This window comes from Danio aesculapii, chromosome 8 (genome assembly GCF_903798145.1).
Source record: "Danio aesculapii chromosome 8, fDanAes4.1, whole genome shotgun sequence".
NCBI lineage: Eukaryota > Metazoa > Chordata > Actinopteri > Cypriniformes > Danionidae > Danio > Danio aesculapii.
In genome coordinates, this window is record NC_079442.1 from 13643139 (window position 1) to 13660256 (window position 17118).

Sequence of the window (17118 nt, forward strand, 5' to 3'; positions counted from 1 at the left end):
AACACTTTTCTTTAAGTAACAATTCACAACATATACTACAGGCTCATTACCTGTCTATATTGCAATATTAATATCCCAGAAATCCTACCAATTACCTAAACCCAACAACTATCTTGCTAAGATTTAATAATTGAGCTAAAAGTCTTAGTTAGTTGCTTGTTGATAGCATGACTTGTACATTTTTTTCTTCCTCAATTTTTTATTATTTTCCTGGTAAAACATATAAGAACAATCGTGTAATAAAAGTATTATAAAAAAGTATTTTATTATTATTATTATTATTACTAGTACTACTACTAGTTTAAGAAATGATTGTGTATTCTACTCTTCAACATTATTGAGTATCATAAAGATGCTTGTTTGTACATTATAATGAATGTGTTATTATGTTATTTTATATAACACAATCTCAGCATTTTACTTTTTCAAAAAATTATATATATATATATATATATATATATATATATATATATATATATATATATATATATATATACACACACACACACACACACACACACACACACACACACATATATATATATATATATATATATATATATATATATATATATATATATATATATATATATATATTCTTTAAACAAGAATTTTTTTTGTTTGTTTTTACAAGAAGGCAAAATGCTAGAGATTGTTTGTTTGTGTGCTCATTTAGTGAATATAAATATTAAACAACACCTCTTCATTTCCACAAACACACAGAATGTGCACACTTTACTTTTTTCAAATGGATATATTTTGTACAACATTATTTAATATTTATTGATCTGAAATTCTTTGGTACAGTATTCTGTTATAAAACTAATGTTATTTCATTTTTATGTCTGGATTTCTTGATTCTGTCCGAGTTTTTAGCATTGCCTGTAATTAACACAAATCAATCACAAGTAACAAATCAAAATTGTATATACAAAAAAAGAATCAAATAATCTTTGAATTATATACATGTTAGAGAGGGAAAATTTTGCCTCCTTTAAAAGCCCTTACATGGATATCTGTGCACTTTGGGGTTTTATTAAGGCATTTATTATGTTTTTAAGCAATTTGTTTACATGCTGTTGCTGTTCTCCAATTTTAGGTAATTAGGGTTTTATACCTAAAAAAAAAATAATTAGGTTAGGGTTAGGTCAGGTTTAGGTTTTTTTTTTTTAATTATTTATATATTTTTATTGATTGCACACGTCTGCTTAAACCATTAACACACGTAAAGGCTCATTAAGCCCACAAGGCGGCGCTGTTGCTTTGCAATGATTAAACATAGATTAGAAATAACCATATTTGTACTTCAAAAAACATCAAAACCTAGTAAATAATTTTTTGTTTACTTCATCAATGTTTACATACTCAAATATTTGAGAACCAAGACGACCATAAACTCACAAAATCCTTTTCCATGTGTGCCACCAAACTTTTTATCACTTAAAAAAAAATATCTGAAGGGCAAAAAACTTTGCACGTCGCTTTTAACGCACGACTCTGATGTCGATAAAGAGTCCGAAATGCGTTTTGATGGCAACTGTGATTTTCAGATGAAGCTCATTTGCACAGAAGTCAGTGGGGGAGCACATTGGAGCCCTTGATGTGGATGAAGAGCCTCAGGTGATGCTTTAACCCCGCACCTCAGTTTGGACTTGCCACTGCCTGCGCTGGAGTGGAGAGGAGAGGTTGGCGCAGAAAAAAAACCCTCTTCAAACCCACATGCACCCATTTTATGCAAACATTTGCTGTTTTATTTTGCGTTTGTAACATTATAACAATCTCCTGAGGAAGAAAACCAGCCTAGTAATATTCCTCATCTCCGGAGCTTGAATATGGCAAGCGCAAATGGTACAACCGTGCGCTCCAGCAACTTTTAGGATGTGCTGGATAATTCCGCATTAGAGGATGCGATAGCGAATGAGGAGGAAACACAGATCCTGCCTTACGCATCAGGGTGAAAAAACGCCACCCAACCCGCTAGACTTTACTAGAAAGACAAAAGTAGCCAAGGAACGGGAATTAAATTCACTCGCTGCTACCCAACGGCAGAATACCGCAGACTGATCATTTGGATACACCGACACATGGGAAAAAATACTTCGGGTGTGAGAAAAAGCACAATATTTGGGAAGGATCTTTCGCTCAACGAGGAGACTCGGTGGCATCCTTCTGGATTTTTGACACCGTAAATCCAATCTAATGCGGGATGTTCGGACTCTGAAGTCCATTTGACCTAAAGTAAAGTAAACCGATCCCAATGTGAGGTGAAGAACAGTATGATGAGTGCTCCTGGATATCCTCCGACATCGATACTGGAACTTAATCGCGCATTTTTGTGATCATCTCTCCGCGCGCAAAGGGGATCTTTTCACTTTCACTGCCCTTTCGTGTCGGCCAGTAAGATGGAAGTTTCTCATAGGGCGAGAACAAACATGTTGCGTCTCCATACTCTGCATTTTATTGTGATGCTGCTCAGAGGTAAGTTAAATTAATGGGTTCTGGCATATTTCCATCCTCACTACCACATATATCGTTAATGACACTCGCGTGATGGTATTTCCTCTGTGTATCTTTAGATCGTGAAGTGATACAGTTTAAATCGTAAGCTGTAGTGTGGTCCTCGCTGAATCTTTTGAGTTCAACTCATTGTGTGGTGTTGTTAAAGCGAGACATGCATGGGAATCGCACCGTAACGAGCGCGACATCACGGCTATTGACTGACACCAGCTGCAGCTGGGGATCAGAGAGGTCCGATTGCGAGTTGTTCTGTTGAGTCGAATCTTTTAATGAATCGTGAAAACAAGTTCATGAAACAAGACTATATAGCCTACTGGTGTCCATCAAGCTAAAAAAAATCACTATATTGACTGCATTAAGTATCACAATAATGCCCAAGTGTGTAAATAGTCTAGATTTCATGAGTAAACTATAACGTTACATATGGAGCTGAAAGTATCTGAGGGGTTGACGTTAAGTTGATCAATATGAAAGCACATATTAAGGATTTAACGATTTTAATTGAACATAAATATTTATTCAGCCCATTATAATGCAAGAAACAAATAACATCTCACAGTAGGTGCCATGAGCAGACATTTGTAAAGTCAGTTTGTTAGTCAAACAAAAATGACATACACGTACCCGTTTATCTGCTCTTTTAGAACAAAACTGTGTTGAAAAAGTAATTAATCAGAAATAAAATTGTGACCAATAAGTAAAACACGATAAGAGAAAAAATGAGTTGAAACAATTTATCTTACAAAATACAGTTGCAACCAAGACAAACACAATATAAATGAATAAATGTAATGAAAAGTGTAAAAATGAAGTAGTTTTTCATATAATTTAGTAATAAAAAAACAAAAACACTTTTTATTCACAGTATGACTTAAACATGCATTGATTCCTATTAAAGTTACTATATTATTCAGTAAAGAGCAGAGGATGATTCTTTTGTTTTCTTTAGATTGGCCATACTGGCTAGCATTTAACTACCTTACTACTGGTTTTGCCTCATTTAAGACACAACTGGAATGTATATATATATATATATATATATATATATATATATATATATATATATATATATATATATATATATATATATATATATATATATAAATATAAAGTTGAAGTCAAATTTATTAAGCCCCCTTTGATTTTTTTTTCTTTTTTAAATATTTCCCAAATTAAGTTTAATAGAGCAGGAACATTTTCACAGTATGTCTGATAATATTTTTTTTTCTTTCGGAGAAAGTTTATTTGTTTTATTAAGTAATAAATAAATAAATAAAAAATTTAAGGTCAAAATTATTATAAGCTTCTTTAAGCTATATTTTTTCCGATAGTCTACAGAACAAGCCATCGTTATACAATAACTTGCCTAGTTACCCTAACCTGCCTAGTTAACCTAATTAACCTAGTTGAGCCACTTTAAGCTGTAAAGAAGTGTCTTGAAAAATATCTAGTCAAATATTATTCACTGTCATCATGACAAAGATCAAACAAATCAGTTATTAGAAATAATGTTTAGAAATGTGTTGAAAAAAATCTCTCCGTTGAACAGAAATTGGGGAAAACAAATAAACAAGGGGGCTAATAATTATCTTCATCTGTATGTACATTGTAAAAACCCAAAGTTGGACATTTTGATATTTTTCATGTTCATTTGTCCATTTTAAGTGCAGACCCAAAGCTCATAGTAGACTTTTCTTGCCCTTGTTTCACTTCTTCTCAGATTGCATGGAGAGATTATCTAGGGAATAGCATCTCTCATGTCCAACAGTCAAGTAATGTTAAATTATTTGACTGTTTCAGGGTTACATAAAAAAGCATATCACATCACTTTAAAGTGAAGGAACAGAAACATCATGTTTTCATAATATTTTGGAAGCCAAAATCAAAAATGAGTCTGTCTTACAACCCTAGTTAATAAATCATCTTCGAGATGAACAAGGGAGCCTGCTGGTGGTTTGGGAGCCCTACACAACATATGTATTTTGTACAGAGAGAACTGGCTCTACTAGTGTTTATTTTATTACATAATCAAAGTCAACTAAATCATTTGGACAACTTTTGCACTGTTACACAATTGCACATTTTCAAATTAGCTTAGAATGACATGCCTTTTCAATAAGATTTCACTCTGTTTTTATTAAGGTGTGCCTACATATGGATTTTTTATTGATAGGATGTAATATTCCATGCAGGATGTTCATAACCACACTAAAAAGATTGTTCACCCCCCCCCCCCCAAATTTAATTATTTACTAACCTTGACTTGTTCTATATGAGTGTTTTTTTCAGTTGAACACAAAATGCGATATTTCAAAGAATATTGGAAACCTAAATACACTCTCAGAAATAAAGGTACGCGAGCTGTCACTGGGGTGGTACCTTTTCAAAAGGTACACATTTATACTTGAAGGGTCCATATTGGTACCTAAAAGGTATATATTAAAACCTACAAATTTTAAGAGGAACACTTTTGTACTTTTAAGGTACTAATATGTACCCTTGAGGTATTAATATAGACCTTTAGGGTACTAATTTGTACCTTTTGAAAAGGTACCACCCCAGTGACAGCTTGCGTACCTTTATTTCTGAGAGTGTAGGACGCCAATTTAAACATTTTAAATGAACATAAAAGCAGTTTTTTTAGCTCATAATACAGGGACCAAATATATTTTGACCTATTAAGCAGAACTTGGTAAAGTCAGTTTACTAATTTTAGTTGAATAAGTTAAATGGGTACTTGTAATTACGTTTTTTTTTTTTTTTATCTGTTATGTCAGAACATTTTCACTGTCAACAAACAAAAGTGAGTTGAAACAGTCAGTAATGCATTTTAAAATAACATTTCTCAGTATTATGCCATGGTCACACTAGTAATTCTGTTATACGATGCTGTGAAATGGGGTGGGATTAAACAAGATGATTAGACATTTAAAAAAAAACAAGCGATTGTTCCATGTTTTCATTATTTCTGTCCAGAGAGGTCATGTTTTGATCTTCAATTGGTCTCACGCAGTCAAGTGATGTGATCAACAAGCTTGAATTTTGCAATGCAGCAAACAGCAAAACTTGTCACATGAACTTGTGCTTCTGACATATGAATGGAAGTCTATGGGGCGAAAAGTCCAATGTGCCGTGGCTTTAGTCAGATGTTACCTCAGACAATTAAAATGAATACATGTTAATTACCTGAATACTTACATGTTAATTACTGAATGTCCTGTCAAGAAGCTGCTATCACTACCTCAATCACACTTGGCATACAGGTTTTTAACGTCTATACCCTATCACCACCATTCTCAGCTCTATGCAGGTCTGACACAATCTTTAATGCTATCTCTTAGTATTACAGTTTTTGCAGCGGTCTTTTGAACATAGATTCAAATGCATCCAAGTTTACTTATATAGCGCTTTTCACAATAATTGTCATTCCAAAGGGGCTTCACAAAATGTGCATGTCATTACATTAATCAAAATCTGAAAAGTTAAGGAGTTGTTTATAGAATGGGCAGTATATAAACATAGTTGACATCAAGTTATACTGTAGTGTCATTCCAAAAAGGTGAGGTCTAATTGTATAATACATGTTCAATGAAGTGCATATATTAGGTGCATAGTCTTTAGTACATCTATTCCTCAGCTGCGCAGCATAAACCAGACACCACCCCCAAGGTGTCTTTGCAGGAATAAAAAGTTTATTCATGGCCAGGAGCCCACTGGTCACAATGACCAAATGAGACTTTTGAATAGAAAATGACATTAAGGGTTTAGGTGCAAAAAAACTCTAAGTGCTGTTTAAAATTTTATTCTAAAATGAGACTTTTACCTCAACCTCCTGTGTTTGTTCAGTATTGTACTTTTAAGGTAATATGAAAAGAACATATCCATTCGCCATAAAAGTAAAATGAGAACCTACACACAGGAAACCTGAGCAAAAAACAGTGAAAATCAATGTTAATCTAGTCTCCTTTATTGCTGATTGGTCCGACTTGGATCATATGACTGTAAGTTCTACTGTTTTAAGCATGTTTTAGAGTTGGTATAGATTCTTTAGTCACTGGATACATGATCTTTGATTTGAGCATCATTAATCTGCACTTCTTTTGGAATATTTTATTAACAAGGCTATTATACAACATCAGATGTTCCATCACACTGGGCTTTTGCATGAACCGTGATGAGATTGAAACCAGGCAAATTGTGATAAACCATGCTTTCGCACAGAACATGAAGTGATTGATTTATGTCTACACTAGAGGTGACACAGACCACAATACATTTTTGGCAGCATGTCTATGACACTGATTCTGATCTTCTCTTCTTTTTTGTTATATATATATATATATATATATATATATATATATATATATATATATATATATATATATATATATATATATATATATATATGTGTATGTGCATCTTCATTCTGTCCATATGGCTGATATATTTCTAATTTGGTACGACACAAGAAACAAAATCTATTATGTGATTATCATGATCATGCATACTAATAAATTGTTAAACTTTCGTTTGAGCCTTTTTACAGTACTTCTGAAATGCTTTGTCATATAACTTTTGTTGTTGATGATTTTGTATCAGAATGCTCTCTGTTTTCTGACACTAAAGAGAAACCATTGCCTTTACATTACCATTTTGTTCTGTAATGCTTTTCTTCTGTGTCTATTCTGCTTTTTAAAACAGGATTTTGTGTGTAGCGCTACCAGTCTCGCCCTTTTGTCAGCTTCAGTAGCTCTGGGCACAGAATCTAAAGCTCAAATCTAAACTGGTCAGCCTATTTAATTGCATTGCAAAAAGGAAAAAAAAAAGACTTTCTGTGTTGTGCAGCAAATGATCATGCTTGCTGTACATTGCTCCTTAGGGATCTATTGTTTTGATTTCAGCGTGTCATTGCATCATACTGTACATTTGCACTGTTTTATTGCACTGAATGTGGTCTTAACACTGGTAGGTTACTTGATAATGATAGAATATTTGACATATACATTGGGATAAAAAAATATGTAAACCTCAACTAGAGTATTTGTGTTTTTGAATAAAATTGGGATAGTTTTAGCGCTTTGTGTACAGTGGTCCTTTGTTAATCGCGAGAGTTACGTTCTAAAAATAGCCCGCAATAGGTGAAATCCGCAATGTAGTACGCTTTATTTTTAATTTTATTTTAATTATAGATGTTTTAAGACTGTAAACCTCTTCTCTACATGTTTTTTTTCAGATAAGCATTAACATTTTCACACTTTTCTCTCATTTAAACACTAGTGTAACTTCTACCTTCGTTTAGCATGCTCAGAATTTAAACGTTTTGTGCGATGCTTAGCATTCTCCTCTGCCTTTTGGCTGCTACCGTGGGTGCCTTCGACGGTGCAGAATGTTTCCTCGACATTATGGGGTTTGTGGGGGAGAAAACTTGCACATGCAATGATCTACAGCCAATCAGGATGCAGAACAAAATGTGCTAATCAAGACGTGGGACACAATGTACTGTAAGAAAAAAAAACATGTCAAATTGCACAAAAAAAATCCACAAAACTGTGAGACAGCGAAAAGTGAATCGTATGGCGAGGGACCACTGTATATACAGTTGAATTCAGAATTATTTGCCCTCCTTTTAATAATTTTTTTTCTTTTTTAAACATTTACCAAATGATGTTTAACAGAGCAAGAAAATTTTCACAGTATGTCTGATAATATTTTTTCTTCTGGAGAAAGTCTTATTTGTTTTATTTTGGCTAGAGTAAAAGCAGTTTTAAAATTTGTAAAAACCGTTTTAAGGTCAAAATTATTTGACCTTTAAGCTATATATTTTTTTAGATTGTCTACAGAACAAACCATCACTATACAATAACAAGGGCAAAAAACCTGATCGGGACATCCCTAGTACATGTACATGTGTATATATATATATATATATATATATATATATATATATATATATATATATATATATATATATATATATATATATATATATATACAGTTAAAGTCAGATTTATTAGCCCCCCTGTTTATTTTTTCCACAAATTCTGTTTAACGGTGAAAAGACATTTCTAAACATAATAGTTTTAATAACTCATTTCTAATAACTGATTTATTTTATCTTTGCCATGATGACAGGAAATAATATTTTACTAGATATTTTTCAAGACACTTCTATACAAATAAAAGTGACATTTAAATGCTTAACTAGGTTAATTAGGTTAACTAGGCAAGTTAGGGTAATTAGGAAAGTCATTGTATAATGATCATTTGTTCTGTAAACAATCGAAAAAAAAAAAAATAGCTCAATAGGTCTAATAATTTTGACCCTAAAATGACTTTTAAAAAATTGAAAACTGCTTTTATTCTAGCCAAAATAAAACAAATTTCTCCAGAAGAAAAAGTATTAGCAGACATACTGTAAAAAATTTCTTTGCTCTGTTATATATATATATATATATATATATATATATATATATATATATATATATATATATATTTTTTTTTTTTTTTTTTTAAAGACATCAAAAGTCCCAAAAAATATATATGTTAGTTGATATTTACAATATATCAAAAGCAGTGATATGAGAAAAAAAACACGTAACAACAGTGTAATGTGACAGTGACGCTGGACAACGGAGTGAGGATCCTTTTGCAGGTTTTATTAAACAGAATGGTCAGGCAAGTAATGGTCAATATAGGAACAAACAGAAGTGTATGGGCAATCCAGAATAATAGTCGAAATAACAGACGATAGGTCAGAAGGCAGTCAGCATACAACGTAAACAAACAAAAGAAAGCAAGGTCTAAACACGAAACGCAAGGCAAGGGAAACAGCATCATAATGTTCACAATCAGTTTACATGACTCAGCAATGAGAATCTCAAAGTGAGGTGTATGTGTGTGTAATCAGTCATTGAGCAGCATCAGCTGTGGGAGTGTAATCAATGGTGACTTGGAGAAGGTGTGTGTGTTGCATGACTGGATCTGTAGTTCATTTCAGTTTTCATTTTGGATCTGTGGTTTACTATGGTGGATAGATCACTGGTGATCATGACAACCTGAGATCTTCGTGCCCAAATGTGTCTACATTAAAACAATTTAGAACTGCAATGCACAGCATGCTTTCACTCTTTCATTTCTTCTTTTACAAATACACTCAATCATTTATTGCTACCCTTCTACTGTTCAGTCCCATTGTTCATTACGGTTCATTTCAGAACCATTGGACTGGACTGTTACTTTTCATACATTCATCAAATGAAGCAGTAGTTTAGTTAGTTAAACTTAGTTTAGTTAGTAGAAGTAGTTTAGTTAGTTAAACTTAATTTTTTTTGCTGGAAAATTTCATTTGCAGCATACACTCACAGAGACTTCTTTTTACATTTGGCATATATAAATAAGTAAATCATTTAAAAACATGGTACCCCTGCTCTAAATAAATATCCAGTTTACTTGCCATCAATTGCTACTGAGGGAGGAGGATGGTAACAATTGGAAGGTGTTTGATAAAGGATGTCTCTCATCGACAATTATAATAGCCTTATTTAGTACTCTTTCCTTGTATATACTATCAATGCTCTTTAGTTGAATTTTCTAATAGTTAATTAATAGTTGAATTTTAGTTTGGACAGGATTTACAAATACTGGCGAAAGATATTCAACCAACTCTGACTTTTACTGAATTTTCTTTTATAATCGCAGAAAAAACTATTGCTCTTATGTAAGCAAGCAGAGTCTCATGTGGTGTTTTCCTCATAACAAGGGGCATGCAGTGTCCTGCTATTGCACTGCTTTCTGTCTGATGGTTTTAGTTGTGTGGTTCACTACTCGGGTGCATTCAGGTAAATCAAGGCACTTTTGACATTTAAAAAAACATTGCATTTGTCTGTTGAGACGTGTCCTTTATGAAATCAGTCTATGGGGTTTAATCAAGAGTGGAAGCAAACATGGGGTCTCAGCAGTGTGTCAGATTACTTTCTTCATTAAACCTAAAGCACTTTGACTGTAAATTGAGTAGCTTGTTAAATGGATAGTATGATAATACAAAGTGTTCTCCCCATGTTCGCGTGGGATTTCTCCGGGTGCTCCCCCACAATCCAAAGACATGCGGTACAGGTGAATTGAATAAACTAAATTGGCCATAGTGTATGTGAGTGTGTGGGCATTTCCCAGTGTTGGGTTGTGGCTGGAAGGGCATCCACTGCGAAAAAAATTATGCTGGATAAGTTGGCAGTTCATTCCACTGTAGCAACCCCTGATTAATAAAGGGTTAAAAAAAATGAATGAACGAATGATAATACAAAGCTCTAAATTAATAAGGCCATCCTTTTCTTCTTTGTATTTTTCTTCCAACCTCTTTTCTTGCTCTATCTTTGGCCTTCCTCCTCCTCCCTCTGCACCTCAGTGGTCTAACATGTAGTACTTAGTGCTGAAATGACCTTGGAATTATCCAGGTCTTTGAGCTTGATGTTCTGCAGGCCCACACATTACTCAGTGTTTTAAACTGAGAGTAAAAATAAAGCTTTCATTATTAGGCTGCTGGAGAGATGTATGAGCATTCTGGAAAAGCACACTTGCTGAAGAGAAAAAAAGGCATGCATGAGATTTTTAACAGTGCTCTTAAACTTAAATCCTGTAGAGAGTTTTCTGAAGTAGGGATGAATCAATTATTAAATACTGATTTGTTTTCAGTAATTCATAGTTCTATAAAGGAGACTGTTTACTATGCAAATGACCTGAATTTAGACATTATGAAGTATAAAAATGAATATTTATATTTCGATTTTAAGTGGTTTTAAACTCTCAGAGTTAGGTGAAAGCGATTGATCTAGTAATTGTTATTAATTATTACCCTATGTTGTTCCAAACCTGAGACCTTATATTATTTTTTTGTTACAAACTGAAACAAATTTTTTTTTTCATCTTAATTTCACTGGACCTTTAAATGTTTATTTATTTATTTATTGGCGTAGGTTATTAGTGTATTCAGTTTAATTCAATTAATCTTTATTTGTATAGCACTTTTACAACATAGATTGTGTCAAAGCAGCTTCGCATAGAAGATTATAGTCAACTGAAACGGTGTCAGTCCAGTTTTCAGAGTTTAAGTTCAGTTTAGTTAAGTGTGGTTTTATTTTCACTGCTGAAAGTCTGAACATTGAAGAGTAACTCCATCGATGTGCAGCTACAAGTCCCGAACCAAGCAAGCCAGTATCGACAGCGGCGAGGAACAAACTTTACCAGTGTATCACAACTTTGTGTAGGAAAATTTGGGCCATCTAATCAAGGGGTGCCCAAACTCAACCCTGGAGTGCTGCTGTGCAGAAAAAAATTAGCTTCAACCCCAATTAGACACAGCTGAACCAGATAATCAAGCTACTAGTCACATGGTCACCAACTGAAGCTTAGCAGGAGTGTACCCAGTGAGTACCTGGATGGGAGACCACATATGAAAGCTAGGTAAAGGACTCTTTACTGCTCAGTGAGTACCGTCTTTTGGATGAGACATTAAACCGAGGTCCTGACTCTCTGTGGTCGTTAAAATTTCTAGAATGTCCTTCAAAAAAAAGTAGGGGTTTAACCCCAGCATCCTGGCCAAATTTGCCCCCTGGCCTCTGTCCATCATGGCCTCCTAGCCATCCCCATAGAATAATTGGCTTCATCACTCGAGTCTCCTCTCCACCAATCAGCTGGTGTGTGGTGTGCAGTCTGGCACAATATGACTGCCGTTGCATCACCCAGCTGAATTATTACTATTAATATTATTATCATCATTATAATTATTATTAAATTAGAAGTTTCTAGGTTGGTAGGTTTCAAATTTGCATCTAAACTTGGACATTGACCCTCCAGGACTGAGTTTGGGTAGCCCTCATCAAAACAAATATGCCGGACGTTTACTAGACCAAGCTTTACTGACAAATTTAGCATGTTAATGTAATGTTCAATGTTCAATGTAATGAAGCTAAGGGTATACGTTGTGCCCGCAAAAATGACAATTTTATTAAAGTTTCTTCTCTTCAGTACTACTTTTGTTCTCAAGGACAGTGTACTGATGTATGCCCTGGCTGTACGCATCTATTTTATACATACAGTAATAGAACAGAGCTAAACTACATAATTTTTTATTGCCCCATTTATGGGTGAATCATTTCGAACAAATACATTACCAATATATTGTGAAATACTAATCTGAACCCAGCTGGGATTGTAGAGCTTTTAAACATTGTTCCAAGTCACTATTATATGCAATGATTTCTTTGAGAAAGTGTTTTGTTGCATTGTATTATTACTCAGTATTATGCCTTAGACATGTTGAAACTGAGAAAATGAGCATCAAGGCCAAAATTCCATTTCTTCGAGAGCTCGTTCGAAAGCTAATCTTTTGACTAACACATTAATTTAATACATATGTCTTTCTTGAGTAGCTTTCTAAAGACACAAATATGGCACTTCATATGTCTTGAACAAAATCTTTCAGAACGCTAAAATTACGCAAACGTCAAACATGAAATGGCCTGTAAATTAGGCCACTTGTCTTTCTCTCAGCCATCAAGATTTCTGCGATGACATCTGGATGAAAAGCCATTTTCCTCAGACCTTTAGTGGAGTGCGTTTTCTCGAGCTATGATAGACCTGTTTGCTTGGCGAAGTTCGGAGTTACGGCAGTACATCATGTCTTATTATGCCACCTTGTACTGTGCTGACCTTAAAAGGTAAAGTGCAGGTTTTTTTTGTTTGGCTAAAAGGACATTTTATGCAGCTTTCTTTATAAAATGGCGTTTAGAATGTAATTTCTGCTCTTTCACAAGAGTTATAACAGTAATGGTCATTCCTAGTGTCTTATTGCACAGGAAAAAGGCAATTCTTTTTGTATTCGCTTTGTGTTTTGGAGCCTTTGAGCCTCATGCATAAAACTCTAGAGGTGAAACTCGAGAAGGTTACATTAGTTAAAGTCAATGTGTGTACATGAACAAACAATGAAAAGTACATTTATTGCAGTCTTTATTCATTTTCGTTAACACTGGTTAATGAAGATACAATCATTTATTGTTGGTTCTTAACATTGACAGTGCAACTTATATTAACAACCTCATCTTGATTGTAATAATTTATTAGTAATCGTTGACATTAATATTAACCACCATTAATCAGCCCCTACTTTGCATTATTAAAGGTCATATTTTGGTTTTGAGGGTCTCCAACAACAGACTGATATGCATGCAAGGTGAAAAAACACTTGCATTGTCTTATATTATGCCTTTATTTTTACCTAATTATCCTAATGACAGAGGCACAGAGGCTCAGTGGTTAGCACAGTCGCCTCACTGGTTTGAGTCCCAGCTGAGCCTTTTGGAATTTCTGTGTAGATTTTGCATGTTCTACCCATGTTCGCATGGGTTTCCTCCGGGTGCTCCAGTTTCCCCCACATTCCAAAGAAATGCGCTATAGGTAAATTGAATTAACTAAATTGGCCATAGTGTATGAGAGTGTGCATGTAAATGAGTGTGTATGGGTATTTCCCAATACTGGGTTGTAACTGGAAGGGCATCCGCTGTGTAAAACATATGCTGGAATAGTTGGCGGTTCATTTTGCTGACCAAGCTGAAGGAAAATGAAGAAATGGATCCTAATGACTCTTATATGATTTGTTCAGCAATTCATTTGTTCAAAACCCCTCCTTAGCATGATGCTGCGGTGATTGGTCTGATGACCCAGTCTGTTGTGATTGGTAGTCTGCGTTTAGTGCGAGATGGAAAGAAACGCCCACCATGGCTTATCAACTGTCTTGTTGAAGTAGCCAAAGTACAGAGTATATTTGTGTGCCCAATGCAAGAGTGCATTAAAGTAATGCAGTAAACACCAGCATATTGCTCTATTCTTAACCATAAGTAAAAACAATGATACAAATTCTGTATTAATCCACACACACAGTGGCAAAAGTTGAACTATTTTGAAAACTGAACGCAGCACATGTGTAAGGATAGCTGATAGTGGCCATAGCAACAACAAACGGCAGGAGATTGCTCAGAAATACATATAAATCGGTAAAGAAAGCAGCACACTTCGTGTTTTCAGCATAGTTTTAGATGTGTTTTTTAATTTTAAGGAACTAACCAGATCCAGTACAAGCTGCGCGGAGCAATGACAAGTAACACAATTTGCAATTTACTGTACACTTGTAAACTGATGGAGAAAGAAACCAGTCCATTAACTGTTTACTGACAAAGTTCTTGTCAAGCTCTGACAAAGTCCTTTACAAGAATAGTCTTTGCTGATCCTTCCTTCAACAATTGGCTGGCGAATCCCACGTTGCATGGTAGATTAATGTATTAATTATCAGAATGATCACTCATTTATATTCACTCATCTTCAGTCATGAAGTCTAGTGTTTGAAGGGAAGAGTCCGTTCATGTTTTACTGGATCCAGCACCTTATATTTGGTATTGTTTCATGTCGCTGTCGATACAAACAGGCAAAAGATTCAGACACAACGTAAATCATTTAAATGATTGTGAATCAACTCTTTAAAAAAAAAAAAAAATTAAACAAGGTGCACTTTCAGATTTAAAGGGCACCTATGATGAAAATCATCTTTTTAAAGCTTTTTGGATAGAACTGTTTGTCTGTGCAGTGTGTCCACAGACATATTGGAGTAATAAAAAGGCATTGAGTCTCTTTTTTTTAATTTCCTGTCATTAAAATAGGATCCAAATCCCTCACATTTTGAGGCCCACCGCCAAGGCTGTAGAATTGGCATGGACGGAGGGGACATGTCCCTACCAATATCCACCAATTACTGAAATCTCCCTACAAATAATTCAAATCTTAACCTACAAGTCAAGTTCAGCATAATACTTCTAACCAAGGCTGTGCATTTAATCAAAATTGTGTTACAATTTTGGCCTCCATGATTATAAAGAAAATTGTGATAGGCATAAAACAGTTTAATTGCGTCACACACCTCTCTAAATTCCTCTATATTCCTACCTCCTCAAAGCCCAACTGCCGTCCAATCATGTAAATTCACTTTTGCAGCATGGGACAGGATGTTATTTGTATTATTATGTGTTTAATTTATATTATTGTGTACTTTATTCATGTTTTTCAAATCTTGAAACAGAATTTGTGCTGTTCAATGCATGCGCTCTAGGGATGTATGTCCCCACCAATGTCAAGAGCATATCTACACCCTTGACCACCGCATGTGATGTAGGAGTGTGGATTCTGCACATTAACATGTCTCCGTAGTAACATGTGTAACCATATCAACAAGACAGTACATGCACAAAGCAACTGGGATTGAAAAATCTGTTGAGCTCGCTGTGATCATCAATCATCATCAAACGTGTACAATTATAAAAGAAGATGCTTCAATCCTGGTTTGTGGACATTGAATTAGGTTTGTGTGTGCGTGAACTTTGTAACGACATTGTGTGTGACTCATCGAAAGGCTTGAATTAACTCCACAACAAATACATAAAAATATATTTGGCAAAGTTCTTACTGTAGTATTTCTCACAAACGTTACGCGAGATCTGCATCCTTCATGTCTGTCATTGTGCTATTTATCTGACAAATCCAGAGATTAAGGCACACCCTGACAGGCACATGGGAATGGTGGGGAAATCCAGCATAGACCCTTTTCACATTTCCAGGTTTCTCAGTAAACTTAGAGCGCAGTGAATGGGAGAGTACAACAAATATTTTTTTACAATCTTATTTGCTAAAACAATAACACCATCGTGGAGTTTTTCTTTTATTAAGACATTCAGAAAAAGGAAAAAAAAATTGTGTAAGACTGATAACCGCAGTCAGAGGAGAGAATAACGTGAAATGTACTCTCAGCCCCATAAACGCTGCATTAGAAACACTTCGCTTACGCAGAAATTCGTTTTTTGTAATGTGACGCAAAATATGATATAATACATTCATAAATGCATACAAATGTTCATACATTTTTTAAAGGGCACCTATGGTGAAAAATCTACTTTTCAAGCTGTTTGAACAGAAATGAGTGTACGTATAGTGTATAAACTGTCATATTGGGGTGAAATGAACACACCCAGTCCTTTTTTTTCCAATTTAACAACATAAAAACGGTGGACCAATTGGAGCGGTTTTCAGGTCGACCGCAACTTTTCGTAGGAGTGCGGTCCCCCCGCCCACCAATATTGATTGACAGCTGCGCGCATTAACATGTCAGGTAGTCACGTGTATAATCATATAATCAAGAGAGGACGAGCGCAAAGCAGCCGGGAATAAAAGGTGTGTTCAGTTCGCTAGGATCATCAATCATCATCAAATGTGATCAAGAGTGAGTTTTACATGTTTAAAATGTTTTAAAACAGAGCATGTGTGTAATGAATTATAGCGATTCACTTCAGCTTTACTTCATCAGCACAGCCGCGTGTCAGAACAATTATAAAAGAAAACGCTTCAATCGTGGTTTGTGGACATTAAATCAGGTTTATTTTGTACATAAATATAAGAGATATCCATACAGCAGTGGAGATTACCAGTATTATGTCACATATGCGTGCAAAATGAGTGCAAAGCTTAACGCGCTGTCTCTATCTCTCTCTCTCTGTGTGTGTCTGCGTG

At 34.7% G+C, this 17118-nt stretch overlaps 1 protein-coding gene across 1 annotated transcript in view; it reads left to right on the forward strand.

Moving 5' to 3' along the window:
• The first annotated feature begins 1811 nt into the window (after positions 1–1811).
• si:dkeyp-14d3.1 (transmembrane protein 132C) overlaps positions 1812–17118 on the forward strand; it is a 556433-nt gene continuing 541126 nt past the window's right edge. The window contains exon 1 of the mRNA XM_056463261.1: positions 1812–2478. Coding sequence (XP_056319236.1) covers positions 2403–2478 — 76 coding nt within the window. The 5' untranslated portion in view covers positions 1812–2402. The remainder of the gene's footprint in view (positions 2479–17118) is intronic.